Source organism: Cephus cinctus, unplaced genomic scaffold (genome assembly GCF_000341935.2).
Source record: "Cephus cinctus unplaced genomic scaffold, Ccin1 Ccin1_scaffold0606, whole genome shotgun sequence".
Lineage (NCBI taxonomy): Eukaryota > Metazoa > Arthropoda > Insecta > Hymenoptera > Cephidae > Cephus > Cephus cinctus.
The window spans coordinates 96,701-114,605 of NW_014333252.1; the positions used below are offsets into that span (position 1 = coordinate 96,701).

A 17,905-nucleotide genomic window follows, 5' to 3' on the forward strand; every position below is an offset into this window, starting at 1 on the left:
TGCCTAATAAATGCCTAAGAAAACATTAGTCTTTAGATACTTAAGAAGGTCGATAAATAACTGATATTGCTGTACAAATTACTTTTTATTTTTATTAATATGTATTTCATTCGATATTTTCAATGATGATTGACATCCTATCTATAAACTTTAATGTTGAAAAAGTTCGATATAAACAAGATCCATCTATAAAAATAAAAATATAATTTCTTATTCATAACGCTTACTAAACAACTTTCAGTTGGTCTACCTTAGTAGAAAAACATCAAAACTAACATTAGATTTAAACAATTCTAACTTATTACAATTATTCATTACATTACTTTCAAACAGCACCCTGTGATTCCATGCAGCCTGTAAAATTATGGCCTGTGCCCGCTCTTCAATCGTTAATGAACTCATAATAGATAAAGTACTAAAAATTGCAACAACGCTCATTAGTACTCATAAATATGAATAACATTCGTAACTTCTTTGTGGCGCAATTTACAGCTAAACTACATACATATATAGCCCTATGACTAATTCTATCTGCATATTAACCTTTGAACTGATTTTATCCTAGTCATGCATTCACTATTTACATACTCTATCGAAATAAATGTTCTACCTACAAACTTCTTCTCTTAATCCTTTATACGAGTCATTAACATAAAACTAAAATATTCTAAACAATTTATTATTTACCGCGATATAGAACAATTTAAACACCTTCAAAGTAAAAATGATTTATTTTCAAATATTTAATTGGAAGAAAATATCTTTCCTGTAACATACTGTTTAAAAATTGGTGCGTTTTGCATATCTCCCGCAAATCTTAGAATAGAATTATCATATGTATCGGTGCTGGTATCATCATTAATTCTATTACAGTGTTGGTATCTATTGATAAACATTAAGTCGGTTACAGCATCATTCTGTTCAGTAACCAAATCATTTCTCTGTAACGCATCACGTTTGAAAAGATACACAGGACGGTTTACGATAATATTTTTATTTTTGTGCGTTTTTCTCAGCACGATTGGCGTATTTTTAGTTGCCCGTTTGTCGTCTTTTTGTTCTGTACAAAAGACTGACGTATTAAGCTTGTATGAAACATAAGACGGCCATGTGTTCTTACCAAAATCAAATAGCAAATCAGCTACCAAGTGATGGTACTTCAACACTATATATTCCTCCCATGATAAAGTAGTTACATACATTACTTTATTGTACGTCCTATGCAGACAATCTGCCTGAATAATATCTCTTACAATGTTTGGATGAACCCCCGTAAAAGGAAAATTCCAGGGTAATGTTGTATAAGTAAATTTCCAGTATGGACTTGGATTTTGTGCCATATTTTTCAATGCTTCGTTAAAAGTATTAGGTATACCATAATCATATACAATAAAGTTATCCATACCAATTAATTCATGAAAATTTAAGAAACTTATCATATCAGCAGTAGACATTGGCTTATTCATTGGAGGTGCTATACAAATAACACTATTATTACTGTCATAAGTGACAGGTGGATTGGTTACTGGCAAAATTGCTACATCATTATGATTCTTTTCATTTCTATTAAGGAATGAGATTGCAATAGGTGGTCGACCACCTTCATATTGGCAAAGAAGCTCATACCCTATATATTTTTGTTTTGCATTATTAGGTTTTTCTGTAACGCTCTTAATTGGAGAAAGTACAAAATATCCTGGAAAAGGCTCAATGTTCCCTTCAAAGAAAATGTTACAAGTCAAATTCAAATTGTTATTCACTTTACCAATACCTATTGCCCTAACCTCTCCTGCATCAGAAGAATATGCTGAATAGACATACAATTCATTATCAAGTCTTTGCCAGGATGAAACAGGTATATCAAAATGAAAATCAAACTTTTTCTCTGCAGAGCTCTTTGTGCAATTTGTATCAACTCCACTTCGTCCTGGTTTTCCAAAAAAGTTCAATACTTCTAAAACATATCTGAGTCTATTGTATTCGTGCCTGTAGAAGAGCAGAGATACCACACTGACAGTAGCTATAATAACTAAGGCAGCCTGATAATACTTTCTCATTTTGCTGGTAGCACGATAATTAACAGTTCTAGTCACAATTTCACAGTTCCCAGTTCGATGAGGATTATTTAATTGAGTGTAAATAACTTCAGTTTTCATACTAGCCACCACAGTGTGGCTACGATGTAGAGGTTAAAGAGACTGCTGAAACAAACATTTCTCAATGAAATACATCATTAATACAATCTCTTAAATACTATTCTAATAATTAAACACAAATACTAATATACAACTTCATTTATACAATATTCTTTATACACATGCGTATATGGATATTTAAGACCTTACCTTATGTCTTCTAGGTTATTTTCTCCTGTCGAACGTTGCCCACGGTAACTAACGATACTCAATTAACGATAAATATGATAGAAACAATTAATCACGAAGCACTGTAACTGACCTGCCTCCCTAACCCTTGATGCCGTTTCATCGATTAGTTTGGATTAGCCTCAATTCTGACAGTAGCTGACAAGCGGGTGCAATAACCCTATTACCTCTACCTATGCATTATTCCAGCAAAATAAAGTTGTAACTGCGTCGGCGCATTTTCTTTGGTTATACGAATTGTGATTCAGATATTTTAAGTTTTATTAAAGTTTATATAGAATATTACCTGCTCGAATGGGAAAGAGCGATACAAACTTCAATTTTCGTTTCCCAACATAAAGCATGTGTACGTATTATGTATGTACACGTGTGTACTTCACTATGAGCAACTATGAGTGATTTTACTCCTCGTAATACTTAATTAATACTACATTCTTAACCTTGTTTTTCAAGCAGATCAAGAAATGTCCTATGATTAAAATGCAACATGAAACGATTATAATATTATATGAGAAATTATTACATAGAATACTAAACTGATTTGAAATTAAAGAATGTTAAGTGCGCTTCTCAAGTTTTTTTTCGACGCAAAATAGTAATGGATTTCATGAGGTAAAAATTGAAACTATTGAAACCTTAATAGATATGATAAAGATTTGAAAACTGTATGAAATTGGTATATTATAAAAAAAAAGTAAATAATGATCTACGTCTTCAAACTATATGATGAATGTTCGGAACCATTCAGATTTATATAAGTATGTACCGAATATACTACTGTCTTCAAGTGTGTGTTAAGTAAAGTCGAAGTACAAATAGACAGTTTAGTTTTTGAATATTCTAATTATGCTAAATTATGCTTGAAAACAGGATAATTTTTGATATCATTATTTCGATTTGTATCTAGGGATAATTCTACTGCAGAGTTCACAATGTGCATGTGGTGTAGCAGTATGGCCGTCTATCTCCATTCGAACGAAGTTTGGAGGTAAGAAAATAATTTTTTTACTTTAAATAACAAGTGAACGGCCATTCGTTAACAATTTCATGTTCTGTCGTTTATATTTTAATTGATTTTTTACCTTTTAAAGTATAACACTAGCTGTATGATGAAAAACAGTTTATTGTGGAGAAGTGATAAATCTCGACCTTCAGCTGTAATGATGGGACGAATTTACTGGCCGTTCGTTTTGATTTATTTTGATGCAACTTAAAATATCTGTATATTACAGAACGTGAGATACAGGATCGTCAGGAAACGTAAAAATCACCGACTACAAAAATGGTAATCGGTGTGTTTCCTTTCCTCAAATTGGGCGTTCTGTTTGTTAAACAGATTAGCAAGCCCTTGGCACAGGTGATTGTGAACCAAGCCAAGAATCATCACATTTTTAGAACCTACTTCATCATACCTCCAGCACAATGTATGTCAAATATTTTATTCATAATTTTTATCATTCAATATAACAATAAATTAAATTTTTTTTATTGATTATCGGAGCAGTCTATCATTGGGCTGAAGTAAAAACAAAGATGTACTTAATGAATCTTGGAAAACCAACCAAGGTTGCAAAGCTAAACGAAACGATGGCAATAGAATTAGGTGCCAGTTTGATGGGAGAGGTCATTATCTTCAGTGTTGCCGGAGCATGTATTGTGTTGGAATATAACCGACAAGTTGCAAAGGAAGCTAAGAAAGAAGAAGCACGATTGGCACAGTTGAATAAATTTAATACTGATATAGAAGCTTTACAAAAAAGTATGGCAGCACATGATGCTGAGATTCGATATTTGCACACCCTTATTGAAGAACTTGCCAAGGACACAAAACACAAATTACCTGCTCGGAGTATATTAGAAAACAATCCTTTGGATATATCTCAAGCTTCAACAGATACTCCTGTGAAAAGAAACGAATCGACGACAGCACAGGATGACACCAAAAGTAAAGAAAGTGAAAAAATTTCACTAATTCAGCATGCTATTTCTATTTTTGAAATGACGATAGATGAATGACGTAAACGGGATCGATTTGCATAATTAACATTTTTGACACTGCGGTCCTGGTATTTAAGAAAAGCCAGGTAAGGCTGATTAGGAAAAGATTAAACGTATAAGAAGCAACTAGTAATTTCCTATTTATTTTATTTTTTCATTCTCTATTATGTTGTACAATATGTATATTTTATATCATTTTGATCATCTCCGCTGGTACGGGTTTATAATGGTGACATAACAGAGGCATTGTAGGACAAAAATTGAAACAATTTCATTCTGACAGCATATAATATATTACTGTCCGATTTAAAATGGAATTTCTTTTTTTTTTTAATATGTAAGTGTTATTCTCCATATCAGTCTTACCGATCACAACACCATAATGTAGATTGAGGTCATGTAAATAATTCTTATTACCTGTTTAAATGTAATTGCATATTACGGAATGTAATGTTAATAAAAATCTTAATAAAAGAAATTTAAAAAATATATATAGTCAGAATGACGAAATTCTTTATACCGTCAATTCAAGTTTATCCCGTCTCTTAACATTTTTTGTAAAGTATGAATTCTTGACTCAAGATTTCCAAAGTCAATTTCTAAAACCAATATCGTAATTTATAAACCTATTATTTTTTGAGTAAAAATTATTTATAAAGACCTTTAATTCCAAAACGACGCGACTTGGTAACTGTTCGCCGCGGGGAGTTTTTCGATTTCAAAGATTCCAGAGAACTGCCTGTTGATAAATATATAATAATTAATATCAAAAGAAATTTAACGAATGCAAATCTAATAAGAATATCATGTCTAATTATTTTCTAGAACTAACAATACCTCTTGACAAACTTGACACCTTAAAACGTTCAGAATCAGAAGGAGAACGACTTCTACTTCTAAAAACATTAGAACGACGACTTTGCGATGACACAGGAGGAGGAGTACGTCTTTTTAGTGCAGGACTGCCATCACCAGGTTTTCTACTAGCTAATTCATTGTGATGTAATTTCAATGTCAGTGCTAAATTCTCTGCTCGCAACTTTTTAATACGGGCTCGAAAATTTGCCCGCTCTTCAGCCACACTATTCTCCAAGGTCTTTATTGCAGCGAGTAACCGACGAACTCCTTTACCTGAATAATTAAAAATAAAATACTCAAGTCGAAAAATTGTACAGTATTTTAAAATCCACCAACCGCCACTAGCAAAATTTCGGTTTTCCTCCACCAATTTTTTATTAGCAATCGTCAATTGCTCTATTCGTCTCTGAAAATCCCGATTTATTCCAGTATTCTGAAGTTTCTCCACTTCTGCTTCTAGTCTTCTGATGGTCGCTTGCAAAATAGCTGGATCTGGTGGACCGCAGTATTCCAATGGCAATGGATAATGGATTCTTAAGGGGTTTGTTACGTTTGCAATGGGTTTGACGCTAAACTGCTGAATTCACTCACCGATCAAATTCTACTGTATATGTTAAAATGAGATAACGCCGATTGCTGGTCTTGTGGTTTAGGGTGGATGAGTTCGAACTACCTTCGATTCTACGAGAACGTAATAGTTCAAGATCCTTAAAGGTGAGAAGATCAAGACTTACACATTCACTGGTCTGAAAGATAAATTATCATATGCACCCTTAAAAAAGTAGACCATAGTTATTCTGCATGACAGATCATTATGCTATAATACCTTCAATAATCCAGACTGTAGCATGTTGACGAATATATCAAATTGTTTATAATTTCCTGTCTTGTGTGTTAAATTTTCAATATCTAGTATAAATAAATAAATTAATCATTGACTTTTGTAAACATACAGATATATATACTGCTTTAAGATTACGCGGTCTATTTGTTCCTCCGTACTAAATTCGCTTTGCGATAGGAGTATAAATTCCATTCTGTTAACTAATTATATTGACGATAATTAGATTATATGGAGTTAATTATAAAAACGGACAAGCAGTATCGTATGAAGATTGCCAATCTTCTGCTGTATATTTATCGGTGACAGTAAGTTCCAAACTCCGCTGACAACCTCCTTTGTATGCAGTGACTCTCATCTTTACGATGTGTTCTTTTCCACCTTTGAAGGTATAAGTAGTTACTAGATTTGGGCTAGTTTCATTCATCGCCCGGGTTCGCGCAATAAAAGTTTTTTCAAAAACAAGCGGTGGATCGCTGGAACGAATAAACGTTATTCCCGGATGTCGCGGACTACAAAAACTTCCCTTGGAAGTCGTAAATTGGTTATGGGTTGACACTCCTGTGGGCCATGGTGTGACATATGTATAAAATAATTCACCAATAAGATGGTGCTGCGATTATGATTTATGTGCGCACGTCAGTTTGGCGCTGGACGAATCAATGTGAAATTAGCAATATAACTTCGACTTATATTTTTGCTTGTTCTATTGAGGGAAAACCGTATTCGATGTGTTAAAAAGCCAGCTTCAAGGTTTAAATTTTATTTTTGATTTTTCGAAAAACTGTTCAGAGATGAGTACTAGTACTAGTATTCATCTCTGGTTCCATCACTAAATTTTTTAATTACTGTAATACCAAAAAAAGAAATTTAATAATACCAATAAAAGACCAACAATTTCATAGAACAAGTACACATTTCATTAGTAGAAGTGTAGCCCTATTTCATATAAGCGGGGACTGCAACCGATATGACGATGAATGATATTTTTTCAATATGTTCGTGGTCGCAGTATGGTCTGATTAAAGAAAAACAAAATAATAATACCTAAGCGCAAATCCGGTACCTCATGAATGCTAGGGCCCACGTGCCCGCAGAGGCCGGTACGTTTTTCATGTAAATACTCGCTTCCAACTTATGGTTATGTTTCATCTGCCCGTTTTGTCATTCACGAGCGCTCGAGAAGGAGAAACGCTCGCTGATTTATATATTTATTGTATGTATATAATATAATAAAATATACATAGTCAGAAACAATCATGTATTGTTTAGATCCTGAGGCAATTAATAAAACCAATAAGCATAGTGAGCAAATCAATATAAAAAAAAATAATAACCGAGTTTCGGATCCCAAGAATTCTGCGTGCTAATCATAGCACCATGCACGTATGCTGTTCAGTTACCGTAGTAAATAAGTCGGGAAACATATTTCCGTTATTACCCACGCTTGGAGTTTGCTTGAGGTATATTTGGTAGATATACTCAACCAATCAAAAGACGTAGGTATGTTTCAATTGCTCTCCGTTCAAGTGGCACGTCAACGCCAAAATAAAATTGATTTTTAAAAAATCGGTCCACTGCCAATCCCCAAATAAAAAGTACGTTCTGATTACCATTTTTGATTTCAGTTTTCCACTGTAGACCATCTCTTGATGGTCATGTTTGCCATTGGTATATTTACCATATAAGCCAACTGCTTCTACTGCCACCTTTCAGAATTTTTAGTAAACATATAACTTTCCCTGACCGTTTCTCTGAATTAAACGTGTTTGAACGTGTTCAACCTGTTGATTGACCACTTGAAAGAAAAAGGACTTATTGATTTTAATAACTTTAGGATTTGTTACTGGCACATCTACTCATTGGAGGAGTCAGCCATAAGGGAAGGAAGGAAGGATTCTAATAACTCGTCTGAAAATTTAGACAGAATTTTAGTGAGTTGTGTTGTAATAATTATACAATATTCACGTGAATTATGGTCAGAACAAAGGCCGGTTCCAGTTCAGCGAAAGGTAAGAGTTGTCAAAATATTATCATTTGTTCCAGCAACCCGTAAACAATGAACGCTTTAACGCTCTGTTATTTTAGCCGTTGGTGCTAAGGCACCCCATAAAGTGTCAAACACGGCTGCTTTACGTTCATCTGGTTCGTCAGAGGGAGGAGGCAAGGGTAGGTATGTTTTATTAATATTGAAAATATATTTTTTATAATTCACTATGTCTTTTTTAGGAAGAGATTACTCTGGAGGAAATCCATACCATCCACGTGAAACCCCCAACTGGCAAAAGCCTATCACGTCCTTCTTTCAACAAGAAGCTTCGAAGGACAAAGAAGAATCTACTGCTTCGGAAATTTCTGCCTCTTCTATGGTGAGTATATCGCATACTTAACTTGTCTTCCAGATAATTAAGCTTTCTTATTACTATGATAGGATAAGGATATTGCGCAATCACCTACTGAGAAGAGCGATGATTAAGCTGTACGTATGTCTAATTACCACTTGGATACTGTTCTCTATAAGGCTATTATATATGAAATAAATTTAATTTATTTTTTTATACAATCATTATATGCTGACTAACCAATATCTAATATATTTGAGTTTGTCTTTACTGGTCAACGCACAGTACAAAGTTGCAAGGTGAGAATGATAAAATCACAATTTAATCAGGATTCCTTTTATTTAATCAATTTCTGTTTTATAGAAAACATCTACGAAACACATATGCTTAAACTCTGTTGGCATTGCATTGCCTCCTTAAGAAGCGACCTAGGCTAAAAAAATCTACCTAAATATTCTCTTTCTTTTCTCTCATTCTCTCTCACTCACACACAGTGGTGTCGTTGCAATAAGTCTCATGGAGATAACAGAACTTTGAGGGGTTTGCGCTCGTTTACATATCTGTCTCTACCTTGAAGTAGTATTTATGTATGTCTGCTGTGTGCATGACATACAGTAGGAGATGTAAGGTGGAAAGGGTTGGAGCAAAATGTGCGCTACGCCATCAAGTCAGAATTAACACATCGGTTTTTTATACTGGTTTGTTTGCTCGTCGCGTTAAAGATTTTTCTATTTACAGTGGGGTCCCCAAATTTGCCATTTATGTAGAACTTGCCAGAAATAAATAAAAATGATAAAACCCTAAATTCACTGCCTTATTTGAAGTTGTATCTCTCGATGTTGATAATCTCCGAAATAAAATATCACTTGCGTCTCCTATTCATGCAAAAATATTTATTATTAAAACGATTCGTCGAAAGAAAAATATTATCAGAAATATAGAATTATCATTTCGAGTCATTCGCGTTTTGCAATACAAAATGGCTAGGTAGGGACCTTTTGGCAAAAACGTTCGCTTAAACTCATTAATCTCTAGTCAACAATACGTAACGACGTACGATTCAGCAACAACAAGAACAACAACAACAATGGATATTATCGCATGTATCTTTCGGATTTTGGAACACGCTTTACAGGGCGTCTCTATAGAGCCTTACAAAAGTCTTACGTTAGCTTTCTTCAGCGAATGCTTCTAGGGGAATGTGTTCGTGATGGAGATATACACTATATACTATGTACGCTTCTTGGGATATATCTTGGAAATTGTTCCATTCTGTTAAACTCCTTTTTTTAAATGTTGTTTACGGGTCCCTTGTAACATGATAGTGTTTGTCGATACCAGTCCTTCTTTTCTGGGCATTGTCAATTCTGTTGATATTTGTGGTGTCCTAACCTAATAATAAAGCGAATTTTCTTTGTGACTGTCAAAGGTTTGAGGGTCGGTTTTAGGTTCGATCTACTCTTTGTCTCTTACTGAATTATTTTTATCTATCTAGTTTCATCATTAAAGGGATCGATGCGACTTTGTGCGTCATTCGGTAACGTCTTCGCTTAATCATTAGTCCATCCATTTCTCGCGTTTCCTCAATGCTAATATTCTTAATTAGCCAAGACGGAACAAAAAAGAAGTAAGCTGCGACTAGTGATTCATTCGCCGCATATCCATGGATGCGATATCATCAACGGATATGAGCTTTTCTATAGGGATGCAGGAGAGTTCTCCGCCTACGCATGATTGCGGCTGCTGCCATCGGGCTTCCCTCTCCGCTTCCTTTGCCTTTAAGTCGGCCTCTCTGGCTCGACGCTCCTTTAATTTTAGAGAGAAAATAGCTACGGAACGTGCCCTTTTCATCAGACTCTGCTTGACTCGTGTCTTCTTCGCCTCACGTTCCTCTGTCGATGGTTTTTCATCTTCTTGACTGGATACTGTCCTACTTGAGTCTGATAGACCACCACTACCACCACTACCGGCACCAGCACCACTAACACCATCTTTCTCTCTCTCGGTCAGGTGCAATAAACGATCTCGATGATCCTGGGACTCGCGTTGATGATATTGCTGATGTTTATTCTCTGACCTTTCTCTTTCACGTTCTCTTTCTTTTTCCGGTGAGAATCGGAACTTCTGATTTCTGTGAGCCATTGCCCATGGAGGAGCTGAACGCAGAAGGTCGCTATCTGATGAGGAGGCCAACTCTTTGGAGACGATACAGTCGGTTGATTTGTGTAGACTGAACTCATCGCCACTTCCGCCTCCTGCTCCCACACCGCTGATCTCAGAATCGCTTGATTTACGACCTCCTGGTTCTACTAATCCTAATCGACGGACCCAATCGACACCGCCATGAGGGCCGATCGTTAAGTGATGTCCGTAGTCGGATGCTCCTGGAGATGTTTCTTGTTCGTTTGATAACCAGTCTCTGGAGCGTCGTCCTACGAAAAGCGAATAACGCATTCGGTATATAAAAATGTAAAAATATCAAGGTTTCTTAAAGTTGACTGATTTACCTCGTTCTCCTCCAGGAATGGATGCCCTAGGTGTGTTGTGAAGATCACGGGTACCTCCTAATCCATGATCGGAAAGAATTGGAGTGCTACTCTCACTTCCACTTCCTGCACCAGGTGATTCGGCTGGCGGTGGAGTCTCTGCGATTCTAGGTATCATGCTTGTTATCGTAGAGGTTGGCGTCGGTGATGGCGTCGGCGGATTGCTGAGGTTTGGAGTAGTAGGTTGACTCGATGATACCGAAGAATTCACGGTCCTTTCAGAATGAAGATTTTCTTGCTCCACGGATTGTTCTCCGTCTGCTGCACTCACCACGAATCTCCCTGAGTTCGCGTCAAATTTATATCTCTTCTGCCATGTTTAGTTCACGACAGATCATTTTCTATTATGGTACAGTATTCTTATGGATTTACCTATAACTGTGGCTGGCTGCTGCTCGGGTGATGGTGTTGAGGATAGTCTCCTCACTGCTTCCCTCCTCAAGAATTCAACCTTAGCCATTTCTGTTGCGACCCAATTTGGAATATCAGGAATTGCACAGATTATCACGAAGCGGATTGCCAGCATAATGTGTTCCAGGGCGACGATGAGGAGGATCGTCTGTGTCGCCGACATCTCCGGAAACATCCTCTGCACCTGACCGCTTAATCCGATCAAAGCACAATTCACCAGGATAGCTACCAGTCCCATAGCCTCCATTGCATTCTGGAATTCAAATTTGAACGTCACCGGATATGTGCTGTTGTCAACAACTCCATCATTTTAATGATTGAATTATCACCTGCCAGGTTCCAATGTTTGAGACACGTCGACCAAACGGTCGTTGAAGAACGAAGCATAATTTGAAAGCATCACCACGCAATTCCAGTAAGTTTCCCAAGAGAGCAGCCATTGCAGCTAGAGGGAATGCTGAAGAGAAGAGACACACGTAGCCCAACTGCGACAGCATTTCCAAGTGTTCAGAAAAGGCCCCATCGTACTGAAAATAATAATAGAGAAAATCAAACTAAAAAATAAATTACTTATTTCTATCTTCAAGTCCACAGACTGTAATTAGAGTATTTCTATCAGTATAAAGATACTCGTGGTATTTTTTTCTTATTGTTTGATTGTCTGGTATTCTAGTTTTTCTATTTCTAGGAACTGTCCAAACTCTACGTAGATTATTCTGTTTATAAAGCATCACATGACACAGATGGATCAAAATTCCACGAGTTCACAATATACTATGTGGGTGCATTGATTGTACAGGAGTGAACATATTATTATAACTGTGATAATTCGTGATATTCGTGAGTCTCTCAAAAAAGAAATAAAACTAGCAAAATAGCAAACGATTTTCCTTTATTAAAATGAAGGATTGGATGAGTGATATTACCTTTTTCGTCGGTACCTGCGCTTCGTTGACGGAATTGAATGAAAAAAAAAAGTGGTTAACAATTTTGCAAGCAACGTTTCAAACAAAAAAACAATACAACAACCAGTCAAACAGTATAATCATTTCCAATCACAAAAATAAAAAAACTTTAAAAAATTGAAAGCAGGTAAAGAAAACCGTTCAAAAATGAAAATAGAGAATAATAAGAAGTCAAAGCGTGCGCAAAAGTGAATGATAGAAACATGCATGAGATATAAATAATTAGGAAAATTAATGATTAGAATTTTAAATTCGAATGAAATACTCATAGGTAATTATACTCCTCGTGTCCGTTGACAAAATTTTTCTCATAGAGATTAGAATATTTAAACTGTAGATTCAATAGAATTATAGGAAGTGTCGTGTCGTATCAATCATGATTAGGATATGTTTAGAAAATGATCGAGGATGATCGTCTAAGTCTAGATCAAACCTTGAACGTAACGTCACTAAGTAGAGAATTTGAGAGGTGTCCTACTCTGTAGAGAGAACTCTCCAATTCAGCTTGGCTAACATTTCTCGGTTGTTTCCCACGTGCTGACTCATTTTTCTCGTCCTTGTCTTCAGCATCCTTAGTATCCTTGGAATCCTCATCCGATCTTGCAGTTTTGGTACCAGTATCAGCTTCACCAGGGGGTGCACGCGCTTCGCTCGGACTCAGGGCACCAAACAATTCGAAACTCAATCGAGCCAGTCGCAATTGTTCTATAAAATATGGCACAGCAGATTCCTTAAGGTTTCCAATGACTTGTCTAGCAATTAAAAGTGCTGCCAATTGCTGAAAGTACAAAGTCAATTAATCAGATTAAATATTAATTCAAGTAAAAGTCGAGAGTCCTTACCTCTTTTAGTCTTTCCTGATCTTGCAAATAGAATGCTATGTAAAACAGCGAGAGGAACGAGTTGACGAACTGAAACTAAAAAGAACATCCAAATAATTGACTTTATTTTTTATAAAAGGCTCTAGGATTTTTACTTTATAATATCAATTATGTAGCGTGCAATTCAATAATTGGATGTGCATTCTTACGAAAAAAAAAAATCAATAAAGTGTACAAGAATTTACAATAGGATTGACATGCAGCGACAGAGACAGCCAGAGCGCTACGGTTTTTGATCAAGGAATTAAAAGAGGGTACTATTGTCACATGGGATATAGATCAATTATATAATATTTTCTACACTCTTAATCGTTTTATATATCGTTTATGATTTTTTTGTTCCACTGCTTCGACACAGAGTTTCTTTTTTGACATTAATTCAATGTCACGTGCATAAAAGATAAGCCTGTGTGTGGTGTCTCTTCTTGCTCATAAAAAGAAAAGTCCGTGTCATTACCAGTGCCACCTTGTAGATTAGATGATTCTCGTATTCGGTGTCGAGACGATAGTTTTCTGCGTCCAACACACAAAAATCATAGATACTACCATATGCTACGACAGATCATCTATGAATCTATGTTATATAATAATCGTATGTATACTAAATGGTTATGATTAAAGTGAAGGAGAATTCTAGTCTATCCCATGGATCAGAATCCAATAAAGGATTCAAAGGCTATGCACATATTTACAGATAATCACTACAGAGAAGATGTTTTTATTCGGTGAGTCGTTCTGATAAATCTAGAAAGATAAGCTAAAGCTGTAAAGAATAGATGATAATAGTAGATCGCGAAATAATCTAGAATAAGTTATCTAATCGTGCACAGAGTGAATCACAAGGATTGACCAATAATCACTGGTATTTGAATCAAGATTATAAAGGACTGATCATAACCATTGATCCATATTTGACACAGAACCACGATCAATCACTTGGACATGAATTGTGAATAGATTGTTGAGAGGGAGGACAAGTTTCTTTAATGATAATAAAAAAGGTGTAAGAGAAAATAATAATGAAACGAGTCTTGAAGAGTTTACCTAAATCATTAAGCCAGACTGCAACTTTGAAGTACGCCTCATCCATTAGCGTTATCACCACAGCCAGCAATACTTTTGGTACATAACTCAGCCAGAATCCATAACCACCAGATTCAAGTCCAGCATCCCACCAATCCTGTAAGAAAAAAAAAAGATTTTCAAGGAAAGAAAGAGTTTGAAGCGGAAGTGGTTCCTGAAGTTTTCTATATACCTGTATTTGAAAGCTGAGAATCATGACAATAAAGACGAAAAGCAAACAGGTGATTATTATTGGGATGCTGACAAAGTATCGGAACACGTTCCTCCTCCATCTGGGATAAGTCGGCTCCAATCTACCCGTCACCGGCGAAGTTTCAAGAGTACCCTTTGATGAATATTATGATCTAGTAATTTTCATGTCAAATAAACAGATACAGGAAAAAATAAGTTTTTTACTGTGAAAAGAGGTCTAGGCTCCAGGAGAAGATCATCCCTCTGGTCCAAAGTTCCCCATCTATAGGCCAATTCAGCTCCCCTACGTTTCCATGTCTCTAAATATACAGTAGCCCAGATTACGTTGAAGACTGAGAAAAGAACGTAGGCCACGTCTTCCACCGCCTGGTTCCGTCCAATGATGCCGACCTAGAATGATGAATTGAAGTCAAGAGAAATTCTAAATTATTCGTTTATTTGGTAGTTTTAATTGGTTCATTTGATAATCTTACTGACCCAGTATATGACACCCACTGCAGCTGGAACTATAAGGGCGGTGGTATAGTGCCCTAGCCATGCAAAATACATACTGATCTTCACGCCAAAGTAACGACAGATATCATCAAGAGGCTGCGGACTGAAAAAAGCCCGTACCCACGTTCTCTGGAGTTTCTCCAAGGCTGGTAATTCGTGAAGCGGAAAGACCTGCATTAAAGTCACAATCAATTTAAATAGATGAACAATTAGTTAATAACAGCATAACGAATATTCTCTTTTGAGTAACCTGAGAAATTATTCCGGCCGAGATACATTTAGGTATTATTGCCTGACCCTCAACCATCTTCAGACCCGGTAAGCTGTGCAAATCCTGCGGTGCGGCTCGAAGCGTGTGCAAAAGGTGTAAAACCAAGGATTGTCGTTCCTGGGTTGTGAAGAATCGTGCCTCATCGTCGTAACCCTCGAAGCAGCGTGCTTCTGAGCCAACGAATTCTTTGAGTCCACCGCCAAATTCACGGTGAAGAGTTTTCGGTAAGTGTACTTCCTCCGCAGCCTTGAGAAGTCTGTAATTTTCATAAGATATAACAGAATATTCCTTCTACTTAATAACCATAACTTCTATTTTATACTCACACGGGGAATGGTGCTGTTAAATAAAATCCATAACTATCGGAAGATGCATGATGTCGAACATGAACAACCAAACCCGGTGTACCAGCACGTAGCCGTCCTAGTAGCCACATTAACGTCTCGTCTCCTGTTCCACTTGGGAACATCATCACCACATCGCATTCCTAATGAACAATTACAACAGTATAATCAAACCGTCACCCTAAAATTATTATATTTTTTCAATTTAAAAACATTTTAATTTACAAGTGCGTATAAGAACAAACCATTCAAATAGAGTTCTAGAATGGTTTTATAACACCACGTGGCTTTGGTAGTTCGTCGTTTTGAAACAGATGGCGGTAGTAGTAACCATAAACAGGTGCTGCCACCAGTTATAAGTAACGATCACTACTGTAATTAATATTCTTTTATAATTCTCTTTCAGTATTGCCACAACACAGAGGCAAAGCATGACACGTAATAACAAATGCCCCCTTTTGTCCAATTTGAATTCCAAAAAAAATTTTGCCATTAATAATCGCAAAGGAACGATTTTTCATAGAGAAGAAAAAAAAATAAAAGAAAAAACTTTACGAAAAACTCAATTCAAGGGAAAGCAGTGGTCTTATCAATATTCCTAACGGTAAGTAAACACAGCTTAATCATCTGCCTTTGAGTATACAGATTTTTGTAGAAGCGGACAAAAACAAATGTTCCTATTTGATACTTCAGCATCATAATTATAAGGTTCAATACGTGCCACGAATTCTGGCGTGAGGTATGAGGTATGCCCATTATTCTGGCCCAGCTCCAAATACCGAATTTCCGTGTAATGTTATCCACTACCATTCCAGCCTGACCTACTCGCCACTATAATTCCTTCTCTACTAACATCTCCAACATTTCTACCCTCCGCTCCTTCATCGTCTCTTAGTTTATCGGGTCCTCGCCCTCGTCATCCATTTGGATCTGTAAATTCTATTCAACTCTGCCCACTGCAGTTAGTTCTGCCAACTAGCTGGCAAAATCAGATAACAGAGTTATAGAATTCAGTTTAATGCATCCTCAGAATATCATAAATGAATAGGGTAACTGATAAACAGATACGCGCGCATTTGTTATGTTGTTAAGAATAAAGAGATGCTCTATGCAAATGGGGGCCAAGAGAAAAGAAGATTAACAATGAAATTCAATAGAAAGAAGGGCGTTGACGTTCGGGACGAGTCGTTTTAGAACGAATGGTAATGTGTCGTAATGCCAGGAACGTTAACCGAATCGATAGGCGGTTCGTTACTTAATAAAGAAGAATGTAGCGAATGGCGCACACGCAAACACAGCATCGTGCGAACGGGCGCGATATTATTCATACGAAAAAAAAGAGAGGGGAGAGGCCATGCGAAGGAAGGTCATTATCTGGATTATAGATTAAAGCGTACATATCTATAATAACAGTAACGAACCTGAGTTGGAACCTTTTGTATCCATAGGCGGCGGGGGGTCATCAAGTGGCCGGTACATGGTATCTTCCGTCTGAGAAGACGTGATGCTAAAAAGTCATTACATATTCGATAAGATAATGAACAATTGAAAATAACATAGATCGATAACGTGTTATACAATTATTACGTACCAAAAGGATCGAGGATGTTTTATTATTTGATATAAAAAAAATATATAACATTTAACTGTACTCTATGGAAATCATATATGGGAAATGTATGTACCGGAAGTCAATGGTGCCGACGAAACAAAGAATTGGAATATATACAATGATTGTATTCGACAAAAGAAATATTGAATGATTTGAAATATATGTATAATAACATAAAGACATAAAAACGTGTATAAGTTATAATATAATATATATACTTGCCCTTGTCGAGTGTTTCTTTGGCCGCGTGTATGACCTTCCTCCGTCTAAGTCCATCCAAGGGTGCAACGTTAGCGCTGGTCATCCTGTCATTGTTACTGATAGTCTCGACGTTCGTCGTAGAAGCGTTTTCGAGAAGATTGATCGGGATAGTAGACCCCTCGCCGCCTGACATAGTGTCCCCCACGGTATCACCTGGAGGAATCCTTTTCTCCCCCAGTGGCACTGGCACTGCCACTACCACTGCCACCACTCCAACTCTCTATCCCTTCTCTGCTCTCTCCTACCCTTTAACGAACTTGTCTTCCAACGTGCCACGCTATCCTCTCTGTTACACTCAAGTCCTTGTGTACTCCAACGCGCATGCGCACGAACTGAATTCCTTCTCGGGCCCTCTCATCCCTCTTTGAAGCCCTCTACGGTCGAACCTCTCGCCATCTGATGGGATAATGGCGAACCTAGC

General features: G+C 36.7%; 5 protein-coding genes across 17 annotated transcripts; 2 read left to right on the top strand and 3 right to left on the bottom strand.

Annotated features, from left to right (window-relative positions):
• Positions 1 to 72: 72 nt before the first annotated feature.
• Positions 73 to 2,991, bottom strand: LOC107269114. Of its 6 annotated transcripts, XM_015742615.2 has the most exons (4): positions 2,671 to 2,990; positions 2,458 to 2,557; positions 2,346 to 2,393; positions 73 to 2,201 (listed from the first exon to the last, which is right to left on the bottom strand). In XM_015742615.2, exon 4 carries the CDS (start codon positions 2,154 to 2,156, stop codon positions 744 to 746), a length of 1,413 nt encoding a protein of 470 aa, XP_015598101.1. In that variant the 5' UTR covers positions 2,157 to 2,201; positions 2,346 to 2,393; positions 2,458 to 2,557; positions 2,671 to 2,990; the 3' UTR covers positions 73 to 743. The 6 variants fall into 6 exon arrangements, with proteins under 6 accessions (XP_015598101.1, XP_024942142.1, XP_015598100.1 ...); XM_025086374.1 differs by lacking the exon at positions 2,346 to 2,393 and having other exon boundaries at positions 2,671 to 2,991; XM_015742614.2 differs by having other exon boundaries at positions 73 to 2,198; positions 2,458 to 2,991.
• Positions 2,992 to 3,151: 160 nt separating this feature from the next.
• On the top strand, positions 3,152 to 5,858 carry LOC107269119 (optic atrophy 3 protein homolog). Of its 2 annotated transcripts, XM_025086378.1 has the most exons (5): positions 3,152 to 3,206; positions 3,292 to 3,372; positions 3,617 to 3,808; positions 3,889 to 4,329; positions 5,701 to 5,858. In XM_025086378.1, exons 3-5 carry the CDS (start codon positions 3,667 to 3,669, stop codon positions 5,706 to 5,708), a joined length of 591 nt encoding a protein of 196 aa, XP_024942146.1. In that variant the 5' UTR covers positions 3,152 to 3,206; positions 3,292 to 3,372; positions 3,617 to 3,666; the 3' UTR covers positions 5,709 to 5,858. The 2 variants fall into 2 exon arrangements, with proteins under 2 accessions (XP_024942146.1, XP_015598112.1); XM_015742626.2 differs by lacking the exon at positions 5,701 to 5,858 and having other exon boundaries at positions 3,154 to 3,206; positions 3,889 to 4,873.
• On the bottom strand, positions 4,704 to 7,641 carry LOC107269121 (coiled-coil domain-containing protein 61). Of its 2 annotated transcripts, XM_025086375.1 has the most exons (9): positions 7,485 to 7,641; positions 6,337 to 7,356; positions 6,067 to 6,149; positions 5,832 to 5,986; positions 5,577 to 5,773; positions 5,220 to 5,513; positions 5,044 to 5,121; positions 4,903 to 4,981; positions 4,704 to 4,799 (listed from the first exon to the last, which is right to left on the bottom strand). In XM_025086375.1, exons 2-8 carry the CDS (start codon positions 6,506 to 6,508, stop codon positions 4,905 to 4,907), a joined length of 1,056 nt encoding a protein of 351 aa, XP_024942143.1. In that variant the 5' UTR covers positions 6,509 to 7,356; positions 7,485 to 7,641; the 3' UTR covers positions 4,704 to 4,799; positions 4,903 to 4,904. The 2 variants fall into 2 exon arrangements, with proteins under 2 accessions (XP_024942143.1, XP_024942145.1); XM_025086377.1 differs by lacking the exon at positions 6,337 to 7,356 and having other exon boundaries at positions 5,220 to 5,773; positions 7,419 to 7,641.
• Positions 7,642 to 7,829: 188 nt separating this feature from the next.
• LOC107269120 (PCNA-associated factor) lies at positions 7,830 to 8,639 on the top strand. The gene is made up of 4 exons (XM_015742627.2): positions 7,830 to 8,093; positions 8,170 to 8,250; positions 8,311 to 8,450; positions 8,513 to 8,639. Exons 1-4 carry the CDS (start codon positions 8,057 to 8,059, stop codon positions 8,555 to 8,557), a joined length of 303 nt encoding a protein of 100 aa, XP_015598113.1. The 5' UTR covers positions 7,830 to 8,056; the 3' UTR covers positions 8,558 to 8,639.
• Positions 8,640 to 8,743: 104 nt separating this feature from the next.
• LOC107269108 (anoctamin-8) lies at positions 8,744 to 17,745 on the bottom strand. 6 transcript variants are annotated; one of them, XM_025086370.1, is made up of 16 exons: positions 17,446 to 17,739; positions 17,033 to 17,118; positions 15,594 to 15,754; positions 15,247 to 15,523; positions 14,979 to 15,167; positions 14,706 to 14,891; positions 14,482 to 14,634; positions 14,271 to 14,406; positions 13,684 to 13,739; positions 13,188 to 13,262; positions 12,824 to 13,123; positions 12,307 to 12,321; positions 11,710 to 11,907; positions 11,342 to 11,633; positions 10,931 to 11,251; positions 8,744 to 10,855 (listed from the first exon to the last, which is right to left on the bottom strand). In XM_025086370.1, the coding sequence occupies exons 1-16, from the start codon at positions 17,615 to 17,617 to the stop codon at positions 10,062 to 10,064; spliced, it is 3,411 nt and encodes a 1,136-aa protein (XP_024942138.1). In that variant the 5' UTR covers positions 17,618 to 17,739; the 3' UTR covers positions 8,744 to 10,061. The 6 variants fall into 6 exon arrangements, with proteins under 6 accessions (XP_024942138.1, XP_015598083.1, XP_024942137.1 ...); XM_015742597.2 differs by having other exon boundaries at positions 12,779 to 13,123; XM_025086369.1 differs by lacking the exon at positions 12,307 to 12,321 and having other exon boundaries at positions 12,779 to 13,123.
• Positions 17,746 to 17,905: the final 160 nt, after the last annotated feature.

Excerpts from the sequence above, each read along its gene's own strand:
- LOC107269114 (XM_025086374.1), bottom strand. The coding sequence starts at position 2,156 with ATGAAAACTGAAGTTATTTACACTCAATTAAATAATCCTCATCGAACT.
- LOC107269119 (XM_015742626.2), top strand. The coding sequence starts at position 3,667 with ATGGTAATCGGTGTGTTTCCTTTCCTCAAATTGGGCGTTCTGTTTGTT. Across the intron at positions 3,809-3,888 it reads CATCATACCTCCAGCACAAT|TCTATCATTGGGCTGAAGTA; the intron begins GTATGTCAAATA and ends TTATCGGAGCAG.
- LOC107269121 (XM_025086375.1), bottom strand. The coding sequence starts at position 6,508 with ATGAATGAAACTAGCCCAAATCTAGTAACTACTTATACCTTCAAAGGT. Across the intron at positions 5,987-6,066 it reads TACAGTCTGGATTATTGAAG|ACCAGTGAATGTGTAAGTCT; the intron begins GTATTATAGCAT and ends TTTATCTTTCAG. Across the intron at positions 4,982-5,043 it reads GCGTCGTTTTGGAATTAAAG|AAATTGACTTTGGAAATCTT; the intron begins GTCTTTATAAAT and ends TATTGGTTTTAG.
- LOC107269120 (XM_015742627.2), top strand. The coding sequence starts at position 8,057 with ATGGTCAGAACAAAGGCCGGTTCCAGTTCAGCGAAAG. Across the intron at positions 8,251-8,310 it reads GTCAGAGGGAGGAGGCAAGG|GAAGAGATTACTCTGGAGGA; the intron begins GTAGGTATGTTT and ends TGTCTTTTTTAG. Across the intron at positions 8,451-8,512 it reads AAATTTCTGCCTCTTCTATG|GATAAGGATATTGCGCAATC; the intron begins GTGAGTATATCG and ends TTACTATGATAG.
- LOC107269108 (XM_015742596.2), bottom strand. The coding sequence starts at position 17,617 with ATGTCAGGCGGCGAGGGGTCTACTATCCCGATCAATCTTCTCGAAAAC. Across the intron at positions 14,635-14,705 it reads AGCCTAGACCTCTTTTCACA|GGTACTCTTGAAACTTCGCC; the intron begins GTAAAAAACTTA and ends TATTCATCAAAG. Across the intron at positions 11,634-11,709 it reads CAAACATTGGAACCTGGCAG|AATGCAATGGAGGCTATGGG; the intron begins GTGATAATTCAA and ends TTTGAATTCCAG.